General features: G+C 34.8%; 1 protein-coding gene across 3 annotated transcripts in view; it reads right to left on the reverse strand.

Moving 5' to 3' along the window:
• ALS2 (alsin Rho guanine nucleotide exchange factor ALS2) overlaps positions 1-16,846 on the reverse strand; it is a 74,719-nt gene that overhangs the window by 27,143 nt on the left and 30,730 nt on the right. For all 3 annotated transcript variants that reach the window (XM_081050558.1, XM_081050559.1, XM_081050560.1), the window contains 6 exons: positions 15,288-15,365; positions 12,587-12,769; positions 10,714-10,885; positions 8,825-9,005; positions 6,573-6,638; positions 1,768-1,930 (listed from right to left, as the gene is read on the reverse strand). In XM_081050558.1, coding sequence (XP_080906684.1) covers positions 1,768-1,930; positions 6,573-6,638; positions 8,825-9,005; positions 10,714-10,885; positions 12,587-12,769; positions 15,288-15,365 — 843 coding nt within the window. The remainder of the gene's footprint in view (positions 1-1,767; positions 1,931-6,572; positions 6,639-8,824; positions 9,006-10,713; positions 10,886-12,586; positions 12,770-15,287; positions 15,366-16,846) is intronic.

Below are 16,846 nucleotides of genomic sequence, written 5' to 3' on the forward strand. Positions count from 1 at the left end.
TAGCATTGTCCTGAAAATAGTCTGATCTTGCGATAACCCAGAAAGAGTCTTTGGAACCCACAGGAGTCTGCAGATCAATCTTTGAAAACCAACCATGGGATAGGGTATAATTGCTGTGCCTTATGAAGAGTGAGCAGAAGGTAAGACGAAAGGATGATCCCTCCCATTAAGGCGTAATTACATTCCACAATTCTTAGAGTCATTCATACTCATTTTTCCCATTCGTTTAAGAAACATTTAATAGTATATAACATACTTACATATTTAGAACAGTCCCTGGTACATGGAATGCATTTAATAAATATTAGGTATTATTTTTATCTAGAGAAATATATATATCTTTTTCTTTTCCTAAGCTGTACCTTAAACTTAATAAATACCAATTTGCAGTGACAGAACATAGCTATGTGTTCTGAAAAAACTTCCACAGATGATTCTGATCCCTAACCCTGGTTAAAGACCACTGGCATAATGCGAAAATAGAATGGAGAGCTAACGCACTAGCAAAGCACAGAGGAGGGAGTAACTAATTCTTAAGAGATGAGAAGGGAAGGAAGTGTGGCAGAGGCAGAGCGGGCTTCATTTTCATGGGAAAAGACATTTGATGCAGGTCTTGAAGGTTTCTCATAATGAGGACCGAGGGAGGGGTGTTTCAGGAAGAAAAAATGAACCATATGAAGCCATGCCCAGGGAATCTGAACTAACATGTAGGACACAGGGAAGAAGATAACGCTAGAAACAAAAAAGGGTATCTGATTGTGGGTCCGTATTTTTTTACGCAGAATTAGGACCCTTCATTTTGGAAATAGTACAATATCAGACTCTGAACAATTTCAAGTTGATTTAGGAGTCAAGATTTTTAATTAACTGAGAACATATTGAGGTAAAATCTGTATCTCATTGGGTTATTTGTGTAGCTCAAACCATAGCTAAAACTAAATCAGTTTGGGATAACCTAAAGAAAAGACCTACAAGGCCACAGTAGGATCAAATGTAGAAAGCCCACATCAGTGCTTGGATTACTCTGGGAGACTGAAATCTGTCTGTTTAAGGAGACAGAGCCCAAGATTAAAGATTCTTAACTGTAAGGAACCCTGGAGTCATTTTGGTTTCTCTAGAGCCCTTCCGAGTGGAAACAAAATGAAACTACACATTTCAGTACAATTTCAAAGGTGAATGTCTTAGAACCAGCTTGATCAAATACACCCATATCTTAAAGCAGGGCTAATTTTCTAAGATTCCACCTAACAAATTTTATACAGAAAGTAGACCAGTTCTCATATGAGGAAATCCTGTAACACTGCAATTTCTCATAGCATATACCAAGGTGACCCAAATACCTGGCATGAATCTGTCATGAGTCCAGGCCAGGTGGCAATGCCACTACCTTACAGGTATGTGTCATACAGAAAGCCAGGGGTTTAAAGAGCTTTGTGTAACTTGTACTCAGTATGCACTCAATAAACTTTAACAACTATTGAATGAGTAGCACTCATACTTGTTTCAACTTTAGACAGTTTCATAAAATGAGTGCAATTCATCTTGATAACAACCTGAGAGGAAACTGAATCCACAGCGAAGAAAACTAGATTTATCTACAATCATACTTCGTCCTTTCACTTCCCTGAAGAAAAATAAACTTATTACTCATACACAAATGTTAAATTAGTGGAGTTCCAGATCATTGTGTGGCATAATACAAACAAACAGATAAACTATGATCATTGGCTTCCCAAGTGTCCAAAAAGGGTATATATGGGAGCTTACCACTTCAAAACAAGTAGCAAGCTTTAGCAAAACTTTTGCATAATTATGAAGTCGTCTAGTTGGCAAGAAAAACAAAGTATTCAGTATTTCTACCAACTGGGTATTTTCTTCAGTCACTTCTGATAAATCTTGCAACAGCTCCTGGTTTTTATTTAGGAAATCACTAGAGGTAAAAAAAAAAAAAGAGATTCAGCTAATTATTTTAGCAATAACAATATGCATGACATTGAATAAAAATATTTCACAAGATCCTACCTTTTATAGAATGCACATTTTAGGTACTATGAAAATAGTAGAAGATAAATTCAATGAAATAAGCCATACACAATTGAAAGAATTTCTCTGCCTGTAAAATTGGATTTTTGAGTATAAAAAGTAGCAACAGTAACTGAATAATAGGGATGGTTAATCACAGACTGTGCCTCATGTTCTAGGAAATCAATCATGCATACCACAGTTTCAGGGAAATAATTGGAGACCAGCTGACATCATTACCTGTTAATTTACAAGCCAAAAGTCACAGCAATAAATGGCAGGACTAACTGCTCTAATCACTGTGCTAAACAGAAATACTGGAGGAAAAACAAAGTTCTTTGCTCGTACAGAATTGGCATAGAATACAAAATATTTCAAATTTCTTTTTTTAATTGTTGATCATCCAATATGAGTTTACTACAGGAGAGTAATAAAAAGCTATAGGTACCAGTACTACAATTAACAGGACATAAGGAAGCAAATTATATGTGAAGATTTCAATGCTAAAATCTTCAAAAGCATTTCAAACTGAAGCCAACATTTAGTTTTAATATTCAGTTTTATATTAAGTTCATTATTAAAATTTTACTGCAAATTATAATGCTGATCAGTGCCCACTGAAACTACTCTCACCAGACCAAAATACTTTTATAAAAAAGCAAAAATTGGTGGGACAGAATAATAACTATCTGCCACTAATATTAATCACTGAGCAATAATTAAATGCCAGGCACTACCCTGAGTGCCTTACAAATATTATACTACAATTCTTAGCTACAAGGCCTTAAATAAGACAATGTCACACAAGACTACATGGCAAGAATGAATCATCTTATAATCCCTTAGAGAACTATGAAATAGATGTTTAACTCAGAAATTATGAAATATTATTGTGGAAAGATGGAAAAATACATAATGACTTCCAGGAACCCAAACAGTTCAATGGCACAAACTGAATTATTTTATAATGCAATTAAGAGATCTGAAAGAGAGTGCCCTGGGGAACATGGCCCAGATTTTTATTTATACTTGGCTTGTGTGACTATTCCTACTTCCTTCTTCATGTTCTGAGGCTGAGGTCAGTGAGGACACCTGTTTAAGTCTTCAGAAGTGTTCTGCTTTGACCCACTCCTGATTACATGGGAAACACATACTCTCTCTGACCACCTTTCTCCCGAATGCCCAGCAATTAGACAGAAATGTTCCAACTCTCATGAACGCTATTACTTTTCAGGACTTTCTCAAGTCCTTGTCTATAGACTTTCCCAAAAGGGGCCATGGTATGCTCTAAGAAGTCTGAACCAGGGATTCGCTTAGCTTCTCTTCTCTTGGGAGTATTTAATAGCGGCAATACTGCTCTTTCCTTACATGGTTAGGTTTGTATTTGTTACTCAAAAAATAAACATATTAAAGGTAGAAAAAACCCAAGTGTCCATCAATAGATGAATGGATAAACAAAATGTGGTACATATATATATACAGTGGAATGTTATTCAGCCATACAATGGAACAAAATGTGGGTATATGCAACAACTGGATGAACCTTGAAAACGTTATGCTTAGGGAAACAAGCCATACACAGAAAGATAAATATTGTATGGTTGCACTTATATGAGGTATCTAGAACAGGCAAATTCATAGAGACAGGAAGTAGACATAGGTTACTAGGGACTGTGAGGAGGGAGAAAAGGTAAGGTATTGTTTAATGGGTACAGAGTTTTTGTTGGGGATGATAAAAAAAGTTTTGTTTATTGATAATAGTGATGGTTTACAAAACATGTGAATGTACTTGATGCCACAGAATTGTACACTTAGGAATGGTTAAAATGATATTATGTTATGTATATTTTATTACAATAATTATGATAATAATAAACCCTATATAATGATCAAACCTCCGGCTAGCCTGAGGTAGAAAGCTAAGTGATAAGGCAGCTGAGTGACGGGAGCTTAAGCATCATCATTCAAGAGCCACTAACTGCCACATGCGCTCACTAGTTATGTTCTACAGGTTCTCAAACAGTTCTCTTTTAAAATGAATACTTTAAAATAATTTTAAGTACTGAGTTTTTAAGTAGAGTTGAGAAAAAGACATTATTACTGCCTTTAACTGTGTAAAGCCCTGGGGTCATGAACCACTGCTTGGGAAATGTTACCCAAATCCAGACTTAATATCTGCTGCCATGCCTCAGAGTGACCCAATGGCTTTCCATCTGTCCAGGCTCCAGCAAGAGCCTTTCATTTATGTCACCTTATTTAACTGCTCTAACAAGTAGTCAAGTCAATTCTTGAGTACTGTGAACTCAACTCTGAAATAGTAGAGGAAGGTTAGCAATAAAGTATAATAAGGCACCAGGTCAGCAACTGCCATAGTCCTTCGGGAAGTCCAGAAGCCTCCTCATTTTAATTGTCACAAGTCTCCACCCATTTTTGCATCCTCCTGTAATTAAACTTGATTTTTTTTCAGGCATTACTATTTGTAAAATAACTATTCAATTTCTTTCTGCTTCATTTAATTATTGGTTTGGCTGCAATCATTTTCTCCTATTTCTTTGGCCAAGATTCAGCATTTCACCAACACTAAACATTAAATCAGCTCTTTTAGCCATTATAATATACAGACATATAATAAATATAAAATCAAAAATTACAACAAATGTAAACTTATCAGTTAAAGCCAGAAGCTCTCAGACTGAAAAAAACAACAAAGCAATAAGCCTATCCAGCCACCACTTACAAGAAATGTACAAAAACGTTATAATACAATGCAGAAAGGCTGAAAGTAAGAATAGAAAATGGTGTTATGTTAATATTAAACAAAATAGCAAGATCAAGGATTTTAAAATTACCACCTGGTTAAAATATAACACCCTTTAACCTGTCATTTAAAAAAAGAAGGCCAAACCATTATATTTTGGAAACAAATGAGCACATGACATGAATCAAAGAAGAAATCATGATAGAAATTTAAAAGAATTTAGAACTGAATGACTGTAAAAACAAAATTCATCAAAACTTTTCACACAGAACTAAAGCAACACTTAAAGGAGAATTTATAGCCTTACATAAATACATTAGAAATATTAACAACATTGAAAAATTAAGTGCTAAACTCATGAAATTATAAGAGATTAATAGGTGAACACAAAGGGAAAAAAAATAAAAAGCAGAAATTAATGAAACAGAAAACAAACTATTAACTAAAGCTTAATGTTTGAAAAGAATAATAAAAAGGGATAAACTGCTGACAAGACTGCTCAAGATAAAAAGATAAAACATTCAAATTAATAGGAATGAAAAATAAAAAGTAGTTGTACCATGAAGGTGAAAACATCTTAAGACAATGGTTGAAATACTATGCCAATAAATTTGAAAGCAAACATGTAATGCACAATTTTCTTGAAAAATGTAAGTAATTAAAACCATAGGAAGAAATAAAGACCTGAACAGATCTACTCATTCAAGAAATCAAGTCAGTAGTTTAAAAACTCCCTACAGGAAATGCCTCCATGAAGGCCATACATTTTGGCAGATGAATTCTATCAAATCTTCAAAGTACAGATAATCCCTACTATCTCATGCAAATGATTCCAGGAAACAGAAAAAGTGAAAAAGCTCCCCAACTCATTTTACAATTGCTAGTACAATCCTCTTACCAAAACTGGCAAGTTCAGAAAAAAAGGAAAATCTCATATTCATATAAAATGCAAAAATCTAAAATATTAGCAAATTGAATCCAGCAATATATTAAAAACTAAAACATAAAAACCACTGAATTTACCTTGGAACTTAAGAATATTTAACATTTAAAAAAACCATCAATCCTCTTCAACTTTTAGGAATAGAAGGGAGTTTTTTAACCCTATCAGTGATATTTACCAAAAACCTAAGGCAATCATCTTTAATGGTGAAATATTAAAAGTATTCCCTTTAAGACCAGAAATGAGATAAGGATATTATTACTCTTTCTTTTAGGTTATAAGATCAGAAGTAAACATGGCAAAACATTAATGTCCATTTAAACCTGGGACATGAGTACATATTTGAAATGTTGACTGAATTTTTAACACCTGCCTTTGTTGAGAAACTACACAGTTCAGAATGATTAACCTCATGTAAGGGGCTTTCATATTTATTACTTATCCAGAAGGTAGATGAAAAAACTTTATATATTTGTGAAATACTCTGCACTTTTCTGGGCAGCATCACACACAGTATTTGTTCCTCACAACCAGAGAGAGAACATTCCCATTTTAACATATAAAAAAAAATTAGGCTCAATTGGTGAAGAGAGTTGTCTCTTAAAGTCTCAGAAACAATAAGTGGTAGCACTAAAGAAGGACCTAGATCTTGTGGCTTTTTCAATATCATACTTCTTCCAATGATAATCAGAGGCTAATAATACCTGTCCTTTTAAGAGCAAAAGTTTACATTTTGATTCATTTGGGAGAATGACCAAGTCAAAGCTTTTCATGGGCACTCAAAAACACAAAATACTACAAAACATGATCTTTGGTTGTTAGAATGGTAATTGGAAAGTATATGCTTACATGGCAGGCTTAGCAAGAAGCTGGAATCCTCCCATAACCAGGAAATTTGTAATTGACGTACAATACCTTGATCAAAAAAGAAAACACACGTACATTAGTGTGAAAACGTAAATTAATTCTTCAGTTTTCGAACAAGCATCTGGAATAGATACTTCTTGGTGTCTCACCAATGAGTTTTAGCACTTTTGTGATATCAACATTCATGAACTATCAACGAATGAAAAGAAGAACAGGCTATGTGATGATTATAATTATCACATAATTGTGTGTGTCCAGAGGGTCATTTTAGTAAAGATGTTAAATATAATAAGAAATTTAAAAACCACCTACAGCTATGCACAAGATGCTAAAATTTACTTGGTAGATTTTACTTTGCAACTTAACAAACGAGAAAATATGATTAAAATTGTTGGATTTTTAATGAAAAGTTTCTCTAATCTTCAGTTTAGGTTTCCTAATTAAGTCTTCAGAAATAAACAATAGAAATGGTAAGAAAATATGTTTAAAGAGCTTGAGTGAAACAGTGTTAGACAATGTAGGTTAAGTACTGATGTACTGCTAGAGAGTAAATTTTGATCTACTGCTTTGAGCCATGTATATTCTTTCCATACTCCTGGGCTGGCAAATGGAATCCACTGACTTGGAGAGAGAAGGTGAAATCCTATCAAAAATAGTCCAAGGCACCGTACACTTAAAATTGGTTACAACGGTAAATTTTATGCTATATGTATTTTAGCACAATTAAAAATAATTTTAAAAATTCATAAATAAATAAAAAATTGTACCTGTTCCATCTATATGAATAAATTATGTCAAAAGAATAGCCCAAGTTATCAAAATAATGTAAAAGCATTTCCAAGCATAAATCCTTAAGTATCAAAGAAAAAGAACTAAAATAGAGATGAATACAAATAAAAAAAAATATACTAGTAAAAACTGAAACCTTTACACAAACAACATCTAATTTAAAAAAGTTATTTTTTGTGTCTGAAAGATGATGAGTTAAAATACTCCAACCAGGGTATTTCCTCTCAGACTTCCAGTATATTTCATTTTACTTAAAATTAAAATCACATAGTATATCTATTTGCACATACTTGCTAAGTCAAAGGAAAACCACTAAGATTATTATTCATTGTTATTTCTGGTGACAGAATTATGGAAGACTTTAAATATCTTTTTGATTATCTTTATTTGTGTAATTTTCAATGATAAACATACATTATTTATATTGTAAATAACCTAAACGGAACACCAACAGAACATGAACCCGTAAAGACGGGCTTTTTGTTGGCTCTGTGCTGTGGCTGCTGTGGTCTTGGAGCTTCACACAGTATCTGGCACTTAGTGGGTATTCAACTAGTATTTGTTGGATGGATGAGGTATTAATAAATAAAGAATAAAACCTAGGGGCGGCCAGTTAGCTCAGTTGGTTAGAGCACAGTGCTCTTAACAACAAGGTTGCCAGTTCGATCCCCACATGGGCCACTGTGAGCTGCGCCCTCCACACTAGATTGAAACAACTACTTGACTTGGAGCTGATGGGTCCTGGAAAAACATACTTAAAACAAATAAAAGTTTTTTTTAAAAAATGAAACCTACACTTCAGATCAACACTATAACCTATTATACATTAAAATAACACTTAAATCATGCCTCATATCAAAATGTCAAAATACAAATTAAGAAAAAGTGAGAAAAATTTTAATTTTGAAATATATTTGGGATATTTTACTTAAAAAACATAAAAAGAGCAATGGATAACTATCCTAGGTTTTATTAAGGAAATATTTATTTTAAAGATAGTTTGGTCTTTAAACCCTCCATTTACACAATAGTAAAAACCAGACACTGGAATAGCTCCACATTTACAGTCAGCATTTCGTCTTAAAATAATTTACTTATTTCCTCAAATTTTAGTATTATTTATTTAAGCAAACAAATTTGTTCTCTACAGAATTACAAGTATATTTATTATAGTACATTTTATGTAAAGTATACTATCAACCATTCTGCTAGAATATAGAAGGAATTACGAACATTCATTATATTTTTAAATCTTTTTCTCCCCTTAGAAAAAACTAAAATTTTAGCAACACAGAACTATAATTGGTTAAAAATTAAAATACTGCTTTGCAATTTCTATTCCCTTATATCACTCTCCCTAATCTAGTCTCCTCTGATTAAGGAGCTGTTCTCCCTGGCAGAAAAACCCTGCAGATATTGAACATGACAGGGGACTAGATACTTGCTCTGTAAAACTATCCAAGAAGAGACTTGCATGCTTCAGAATGACCAAACTCCTCGTTTCCTTTATCCCATGAAGGAAGCTGCTCAGTGAGGCTCCATGCTGACCAATCAGGTAACAGAGCTTGCTGAATCGACTTGCCACCTCCTGCAACAGCTGGACTGTACTGGCAGTGCCCAAATTTTCTGTAACAAAATGATGACGATGATGCCGACGACATAACCTAAAGACTCATTATCTGAATACTTCCTTATGATCAAGATTATAGAAAGTTTTCTAAAAATACTTAACATGTTGAGATGTACTCTCACTACAGAACCCAAATAATCACAGTGGTAAAGAAGGCAACTTTACAGATTGCAGAATCCAGTCATTTGAGGAATTTGTTAAACATACTTTTATAGGAACCCGACAGGTTCTGACTCAGTAGGCCAGGGTTAAGATCCCAAGATGGATATGTTGAAAAGAAAAGCTATCCAGGTAATTCTGAAGACCAGCCAAATTTGAGAACCACTGAGCTAATATAACTCTCTTCTCGTTTTGAAGATCAGTAATCTTGAAACCAAGAGAAGGGCAAAATCTAATTTCACACAACTGGTTAGTGACAGTCAGGAATTACACTCACTTCTGTAATTACACCTTGGTTAACATTTTCAACTGTTTGTACTTACTTCTGCTCAACTTGTCCCTTGGACAAGCCCAACACTTCAGTGCAGAGAGAGCAACGCCAAACCAGACTGCCTTCATTGCTCTAAACTTTGTAGAGACTATCAAGAGATTATTTGCTTTTTCCTAAAGTTCCTAATTTCTAGGACCAAGCAGTGAGGCTGATGAGCAGATGAGGTAAGACCAACATAGAAATCAGAAATCAGGAGACAGAACAGGCAGATTTCACTTTTCTTTCAGAGCAATCCAAGAACCTTCCAGGTTGGATTGCTTCCTTTCCCTTGCCCAAGTCCTGGGGTATTGGGCCCACCCACTGGAGGGGAATTTATAAAACAGGGGACTCTACATTTACAAAAGCAAAACACATTTTTTTTAAATGCAAACAATCTCCAAAGGAAACATTGTAAGTTAGTTGTTTGACAAGTAGATGTTTTCCCACTAAAATCAATGAGCTAACTAACAAGATAGAATTTAAGTACTAGAGTTATTGGCCTGAATTCTGGGTCCTCACAGGGGCCAAGGAGTGTAGGAGAGAGAAAGAGAAAAAAAACTTCCTTTCCATTTTCTGAGTGCAGAGCCAAACCTAGAAAAAATTTTGAAATAAGGGAAGTTTTTTTTCAATAGCTGCCCCCCTCCAATCTCTACTTTGTATTCTTTTCTAACCTCCTAGAAACCTGGCATAACTGGACACCATCTAGGGACTATCATAATCCATTTCCTCTGTAATATCTCCTCACCTTCAATCCCTCTTTGTGGATGATTACAGCTAAGAAAAGGGATCAGATATAATCAATTCATGCTAGTGTGGGATAAGACATGCTTGTAAATCCAAATGAATCTCTAACTTGATATTCTAAGAACTAGAACAAAGAAAATAAAAAATCCAGGTAGTATAATTAATGAAAGATATTTTAGCACTGGTGAGGCTAGAAGTGCTGTTTCGAAGTCTAGCTCCTAGGATCATCTTGTCCAAAGTTGTTTCTGCTTCTCTGCCATGAATATTCTGAAAGCTCAATTTTCTACTTCCACAAGTAAAATGAGTTATGGAAGTGGGAGGATTGGGGGGAAAAGGGGGGTAGCTGGGCTACTGACAAAATGGAAATAGTTTGTAAGTTATTGACTGCCTGTGTACAAAAAGAAGAGAATGGAAGGAAAGGAGTACAGCATCACTCAAAGGTTTTCTTTGTGATATAGGAAGAACAGATAAAACAAGAGTGTTCTACTTACCTAAACTGAGAAGAGGCCTGAGGATCTGAGATTTGATATCACTTAGCTTTGAATAGAACCGTCTTTCTGTAGTAGCCAACTCATGAAGACTGGCAATATATCCCATAATGTTCTTGTCCACCAAGACTAGACAGCTGTCTTTTCCTGCTGTCACTCTGCTTATATATCCAAGCTAAAAAGGAGAAAAGATTCAAGATAAAATATAAATTATTAGTAGAAATTTGGGCACTGAAACTGGCTTGTATCAGCTGGCGAGAGCCAACTGGTAAATACTCAGAAATCTTGCAAGTTGGTAATTAAACCATTGGTAACTTGAAATTGCAATACTGAAATTACCAAAAAAAAAAAAAAAAAAAAAGGAAAGGTAAACACTACAGCACTACAGGTCAGGGCTTTTGGGTTTTGATTGATTTTCTTGAGGTGGCTTATCAGTACACCACTGTTATACCTACTTGTATACATATCTGGATCTATATATAACTATATTATTATACGTTCATTTATTGCCAAAATATCTATTATTTCATATTACATGTATTAGAACCACAGACACACACCGTAAATACACAAAGATTCAAATGATGTAGATACATGTCTCAGGACTCCTTTTTGCATAAAATAGGATAAATGAGAGTAGAGAGGATCTCTGTGCTATAGATCAGAATATCAAAGATCTGGGAGTTATCTTGTCTTTTAAAAGTACCGTACAACATAACGGGATTTTCTTTAAAAGGGACTTTTTTCATTTATCCATGACACTATTATTGACCCTCTTACTGTAAACTAGGCAACCAAGCTGGAAACCCAATAGACTGTTAACATGCATAGTAACTAAAGACACATATTAGAGCCTCATCCCTTTCATCAGACTAGTTCATCCTTTATCTGGACTGTGGAATCTTGCATGGGGAATGCGGAGCCAAGGCATTCAACTACAAAGAGTCTATTAGTATGTCTGGGATAACAGGCTGTATGTAGGTTAGGAGCCAAACCGTGGTCAGTGTTGCCTTCAGCAGGAAAGAGCTTGTCCCTATACATTCACAGCTCACATATTTAGCCAGAAAAACAAACACAAAGGATAAAAAACAGTCCATAGGATAGATTATTCAATAAGAATAAGAAATCCAGAATGTATTAGCTTTGAGGGTTCATTTCCTTGAGACATATCACTTTGACGATGTAAGTTACTTTAGTGGAAAGAAAAAAACACACCCAGAAACAGGCCAATTGTTTCACTGTATGAAAAAGAGATAGAAAGTAAGAAAGCAAAGAAATTCATATCAACAAATGAAAAAGGGAATAAACAGTAATAAATACAATGAAAAGCTAAGAGAAAATGGGAAGCGATGGGAAGTAGAGCACTGGTGGCCTGTCAGGTCTGCGACAAGCCCATGTCAGGCCCCTGCAATTTTTACTACAGACACACCTAAAGTTAAAAATTCATCTACTCTATTCCTATTCTAATTCACCTCTGAGGCATCCATAAATGCGGTCAGGAAACTTCACCATGAAATGTACTTTTTAATATTCCTACATGAGGATGTTCATTCAATGAACTCTTTACAAAGTATTTACTATGAGGCTACAGCAGTAAATGAGAAATCCTAAAATCCCTATCTATCTTATGAATCTTACAGTTAAGTAGGATAGACAATAGACAAAATAAGTAAATTATATATTGTATTAGATAATGGTATGCACTGTGGAGAGAAAGAAGTCAGGAAAAGATAAGGAGGGAAGAAGAGGATGGGAATAAGCTTGCAGGTTTAAATACAGTAGTCAGAGATACTTAGTAACCAGCACACAAGTAATAAAAACGAAATACTTCTCGTATGTTATACAATGTGGGCCTTAGGATCCAATCCCTGTTCACCTTAGTACAGGAGAGAAGTACTGGAGTCTTAGTACCACTGTGATTCTCTGGAAGGCTGTCACCTTCTGCAGGACCCTGTCGACCACTGTAATACAACCCAGGCTGGAAATCTTCTGTATCCACTAAAAACAGGGAATAATCCTGGCCGGCAGCTACACTCCAGACTCCATTTTCACTGTTTACCTGCAACGACAGCAAGATACTGATGGGTCCAAGATGAAGGAATCAGACAGAACTTCAAATCCACAGGAATTGAAATGTTAGATTACCGAAACAGCTGTGGTGCCAAGTCAGTCATATTTCAGAGGGCAAAAATTCAACCAGCTATGTACCCAGTCAAATGCAGAACAGACAGACACAGGGGTAAGAAGCCTTTGGTCAGCTTTTACATGTAGAACTGGATTATTTCTATAAAAATCTGCATAATTAGAATTAAAAAAGGAAAAACCATAGATCTGATTTTTTAATTGATGGTTTTGGAAGTCTTCACAGGACTAAGCCTATATTCCAATCAAGAGGCCCAGAAACTTCTAGAGCCCTATTCTGATAGCTAGCACACACTTTTGTCCGTTCACATTCAGCTATGTGCACAAAAATCAAGGTTAAAAAATAAAACAATCTAACAAGGCTAAATTCCATTCTGGCCAACTAAACCCTTGGGAAAACTCAGTTTTCCCACTTGGAACTCACTACTTCTCTGATGTGACTTCACTGTGCCACTCCCAGGATGCTGACACAGGCAGGACCCATGAGAAGCCCAGCTACATGGATCCCCTAGACCAGTGGCTCTCAATGAGTAGTCTTTGCAGCAGCAGCAGCAGCAATCACCAAGGGACATGTTAGAAATACAGACTCTCAGGCCACAGAGCTACTGGAGGGTGGGACCTGGCAATCTGTTTTAACAAGCTCTCCAGGTGATTCTGATGCATGCAAAAGTTTGAGAACCAATACCTTAAAAAAATGGTTTTCAAACCTTAGGATTCCACATTATGATTTAGGAGCCACCATGCAATGGCAGATGCCAGGGCTCTGTCCCCACCCCGTCCCAGCTTCAACCATGGCTCCCATACTGATAAGCAAAAAAATCTATACTTTTTTTCCTTATACTGATAAGCAAAAAAATCTATTAGATTCTTTGTGTCTCAAGAGGCTCCAAATCCTAGGTGTCAGGTGATCGTGTGAGTATGAGTGGATGAAATGCGTGTGTCTCCACCATTTCATAGCTATCCTTTTCCAGCATGACATTATCTTCTCAAGTTCAGGCTATCCAAATAACTGACTTCCTGTTAATTTTGCAAAGAATGAATTAATGTTTTTTACAGGAGGAAAGAGTCTCTATACCAAACTAATTCAGACCTCATTCTACCTTGACTTGAATTCATAGATTTAATTAAAATGACTTAAATCAAACTCCTGTTGTTGTATTTTTGTATGTACAGTTAAAGAGTAATGAAACTAAAACCTAATCACAAACTCTATTCTCTCGTCTGACTCTAAAATATTAAATGAAAAATTATTTCCAGGATCTCTATGCTATATGCATGTATTATAAAACTCCTTAGTATGAATAAATGCATGTTCTAGCTTATTTAAATAAAAGGAACAATAATTTACCATGTCTTTATTTGTGATTAAACATCAGAAATTAAATAGCTAAAACCACTAAAATGTTTTACACTGAAAATAGTTAAGATTGGAGCCAGAAGTAATAACTATTCCCTGATTTTTTATCTGTCTTTCCTTCCAGGTAAAATTAAGAAGAAAAGGCAGCACGTGGAAGTCTTATATAGTGATGAATGCACAGTGCACAATGAATATGTGCATCACTGGGATACATATTTACACGGATCATGGATTGAAGTAACTATGCTTTTTTAGTCTCTGTTACTCTCAGTGGAGGGAGTACGTTTTGGGATGGGGCGACATCAGGATCAAACTACAAACATGAACTCCACCTTCCATTCTGTTAAGCTGTCACCATTCATACTCCCCACTCACCACCCCCCAAAATACAAACAAATCTTGTATAAGGAGTCAGTACTACTGATGAGGATGTAGTATTTCTTCAGGGTGTTGGCGGCAGAAAAAAAGGTTGAGACACACTCCTCTAGGAATTGCACCAAAGGGACTAGAAATCACCAGTCTCTAAGAAGCATTACATAAACGAAAACCAATTCACACAGTGAAGAAATCATTCATCTACACTTTTAGCTTCAGAAAATGAAAAGGTTTACGAAAGGTTTTACTATTATGACTTTGTGTGTAAAATAAATCAAAGCAAGACATAACACCATCAAATAACATTACGTAAAAATCAAAATTAAGTGAGAAGTCAGAGTAGGCATTTGTTAGTATAACGCTCAGAAGTCAATATCATAGTTCTAGAAACATTTGTTTTAAATGAAAGAACTTTTTCATTTTTACTTTTTATTAATAAAAAAGACAAAAGAACTATGAATGTTCAATGAACAGTGGACGCTAAGAAGAAAAGAAATATAAACTAACACTTCAAAAAAACCACATTTGGCTTAAAAACAAATGGCTTCGTATCTGGAAAGAAATTAAGTACATCAAAATAAATTTAGGTTATAAATATACTGTTTTCCTCATTTTTTTAAACATGAAATGGAGAAATGGAAAGTGTTATAACTTAGAATTCTGGAATAAGTCCCTACAGAAGTTATCCAGATCACAAAAGTACCTTTGCAAGACGAGGAACTGTTGTTGGAACATCGGAATGCCCAAGTTGACCAAAGGAATTGCTACCCCATGAGTAAACCTATTAGAAAACCACAGAAAAATACGTAAGAGTTGTAAATCTGATTTTGCATGTCAATTCAGAACCTTTATAATAACATATATATGCGTATGTATGTATAATATGTACTAAGAGTTACACATAAATTACTTACACTAGTCTTTCCACAAATTACTTATATGAGTCTTTCTACTCTTTAAAATAACATATTAAGAAAATTCATTTTTAAACAAGACCAGAGATACTGGGCAGACAGAGTACATAGGAAGACACAGAGTCTAAGGGTTAACAATAACAATAATTAATATTTTTCAGTGTTTACTATCACCAGGCATTGCTCTTAACACTTTCTGTGTATTAATTTGTTTCATTTTCACAACAATCCTTTTTTTACAGATATGGAAACTGGCCCACAGAGGACACAAATTTGTAAGTGGCAGAGCCAGGATTCAATCCTAGGAATTATCCTACACTGTCTTTACAAAGAAAGTGATAAAAAAATAAAGCTAAGTGCTATACAGAAAAAGTAATTATGACTCTTTACTCTGTAGCACACAGGAGTGCTACGGAATGACTAGAAAGCCTTTTTATATGTGAAGAGTCACTGAAAAAGAAACACAAGTACCTAGGCTACGCTATAGACAAAAGAAAACTAGATTACGTTGACTATCTACAATGAAAATGATTTTGTTTATTCTGATTATAAAAGTAATTCATGGTCACTGTACAAAACTGTGGCAGTACAGAGAAATAAAAAGAAAGTGAAAATCACTGATGTAGGTCACTTAGAGAAAATTCCTCTTTTGTTTAGGGAACACGCACATATCTGCTTCCAAACATTTTACTATTTGATATAACATGTATACAAAATGGAAAGTATAAAATGGAACTATACTATCAATGCTGTTTTGTGATCTGATACTTTTCACTTCATGCTTCGTATGCACTGGCATATTTCTGTGTGACTGTAGAGCCACATCACTTACAGTAACTCCACAGAACTCCGCCGTGGGCATAGTTGAATCAATTACCTAATCAAATAATCACATTTATTAATAATTTCTTTCCAATTTTCAATATAAAAAATTCTTGAATATACATACTTGTGTATCTATTTCCTTGCGATAAATTCCTAGGCAAAAAATTCTGGGTTAATGAATATGCACATTCTGATTTTTGATATACACTATCAAATTATCTTTCAGCAAGGTCCAATGTATTAAGTTGGTGCAAAAGTAATTGTGGTTTAAAAGGTTAAAAATAACTGCAAAAACCGCAATTACTTTTGCACCAACCTAATACATTCTTGCCAGCATTTGTATGTACCTTTTTTCCATATCCTCACCAACACTTAGTATTAAATGCAACCCTTGTTAATCTGATGGGTGTTAAAATTTACTGTTGTTTCAATTTAAATTTGTTTACTAAGTGGTTGACCACCTTTTCATTCACTGCTGGCCATTTCTGTTTTTTCTTTTATGAATGGAACATAAATAGCCTAT

Source organism: Rhinolophus hipposideros (assembly GCF_964194185.1).
Source record: "Rhinolophus hipposideros genome assembly, chromosome: 6".
Taxonomy (NCBI): Eukaryota; Metazoa; Chordata; class Mammalia; order Chiroptera; family Rhinolophidae; genus Rhinolophus; species Rhinolophus hipposideros.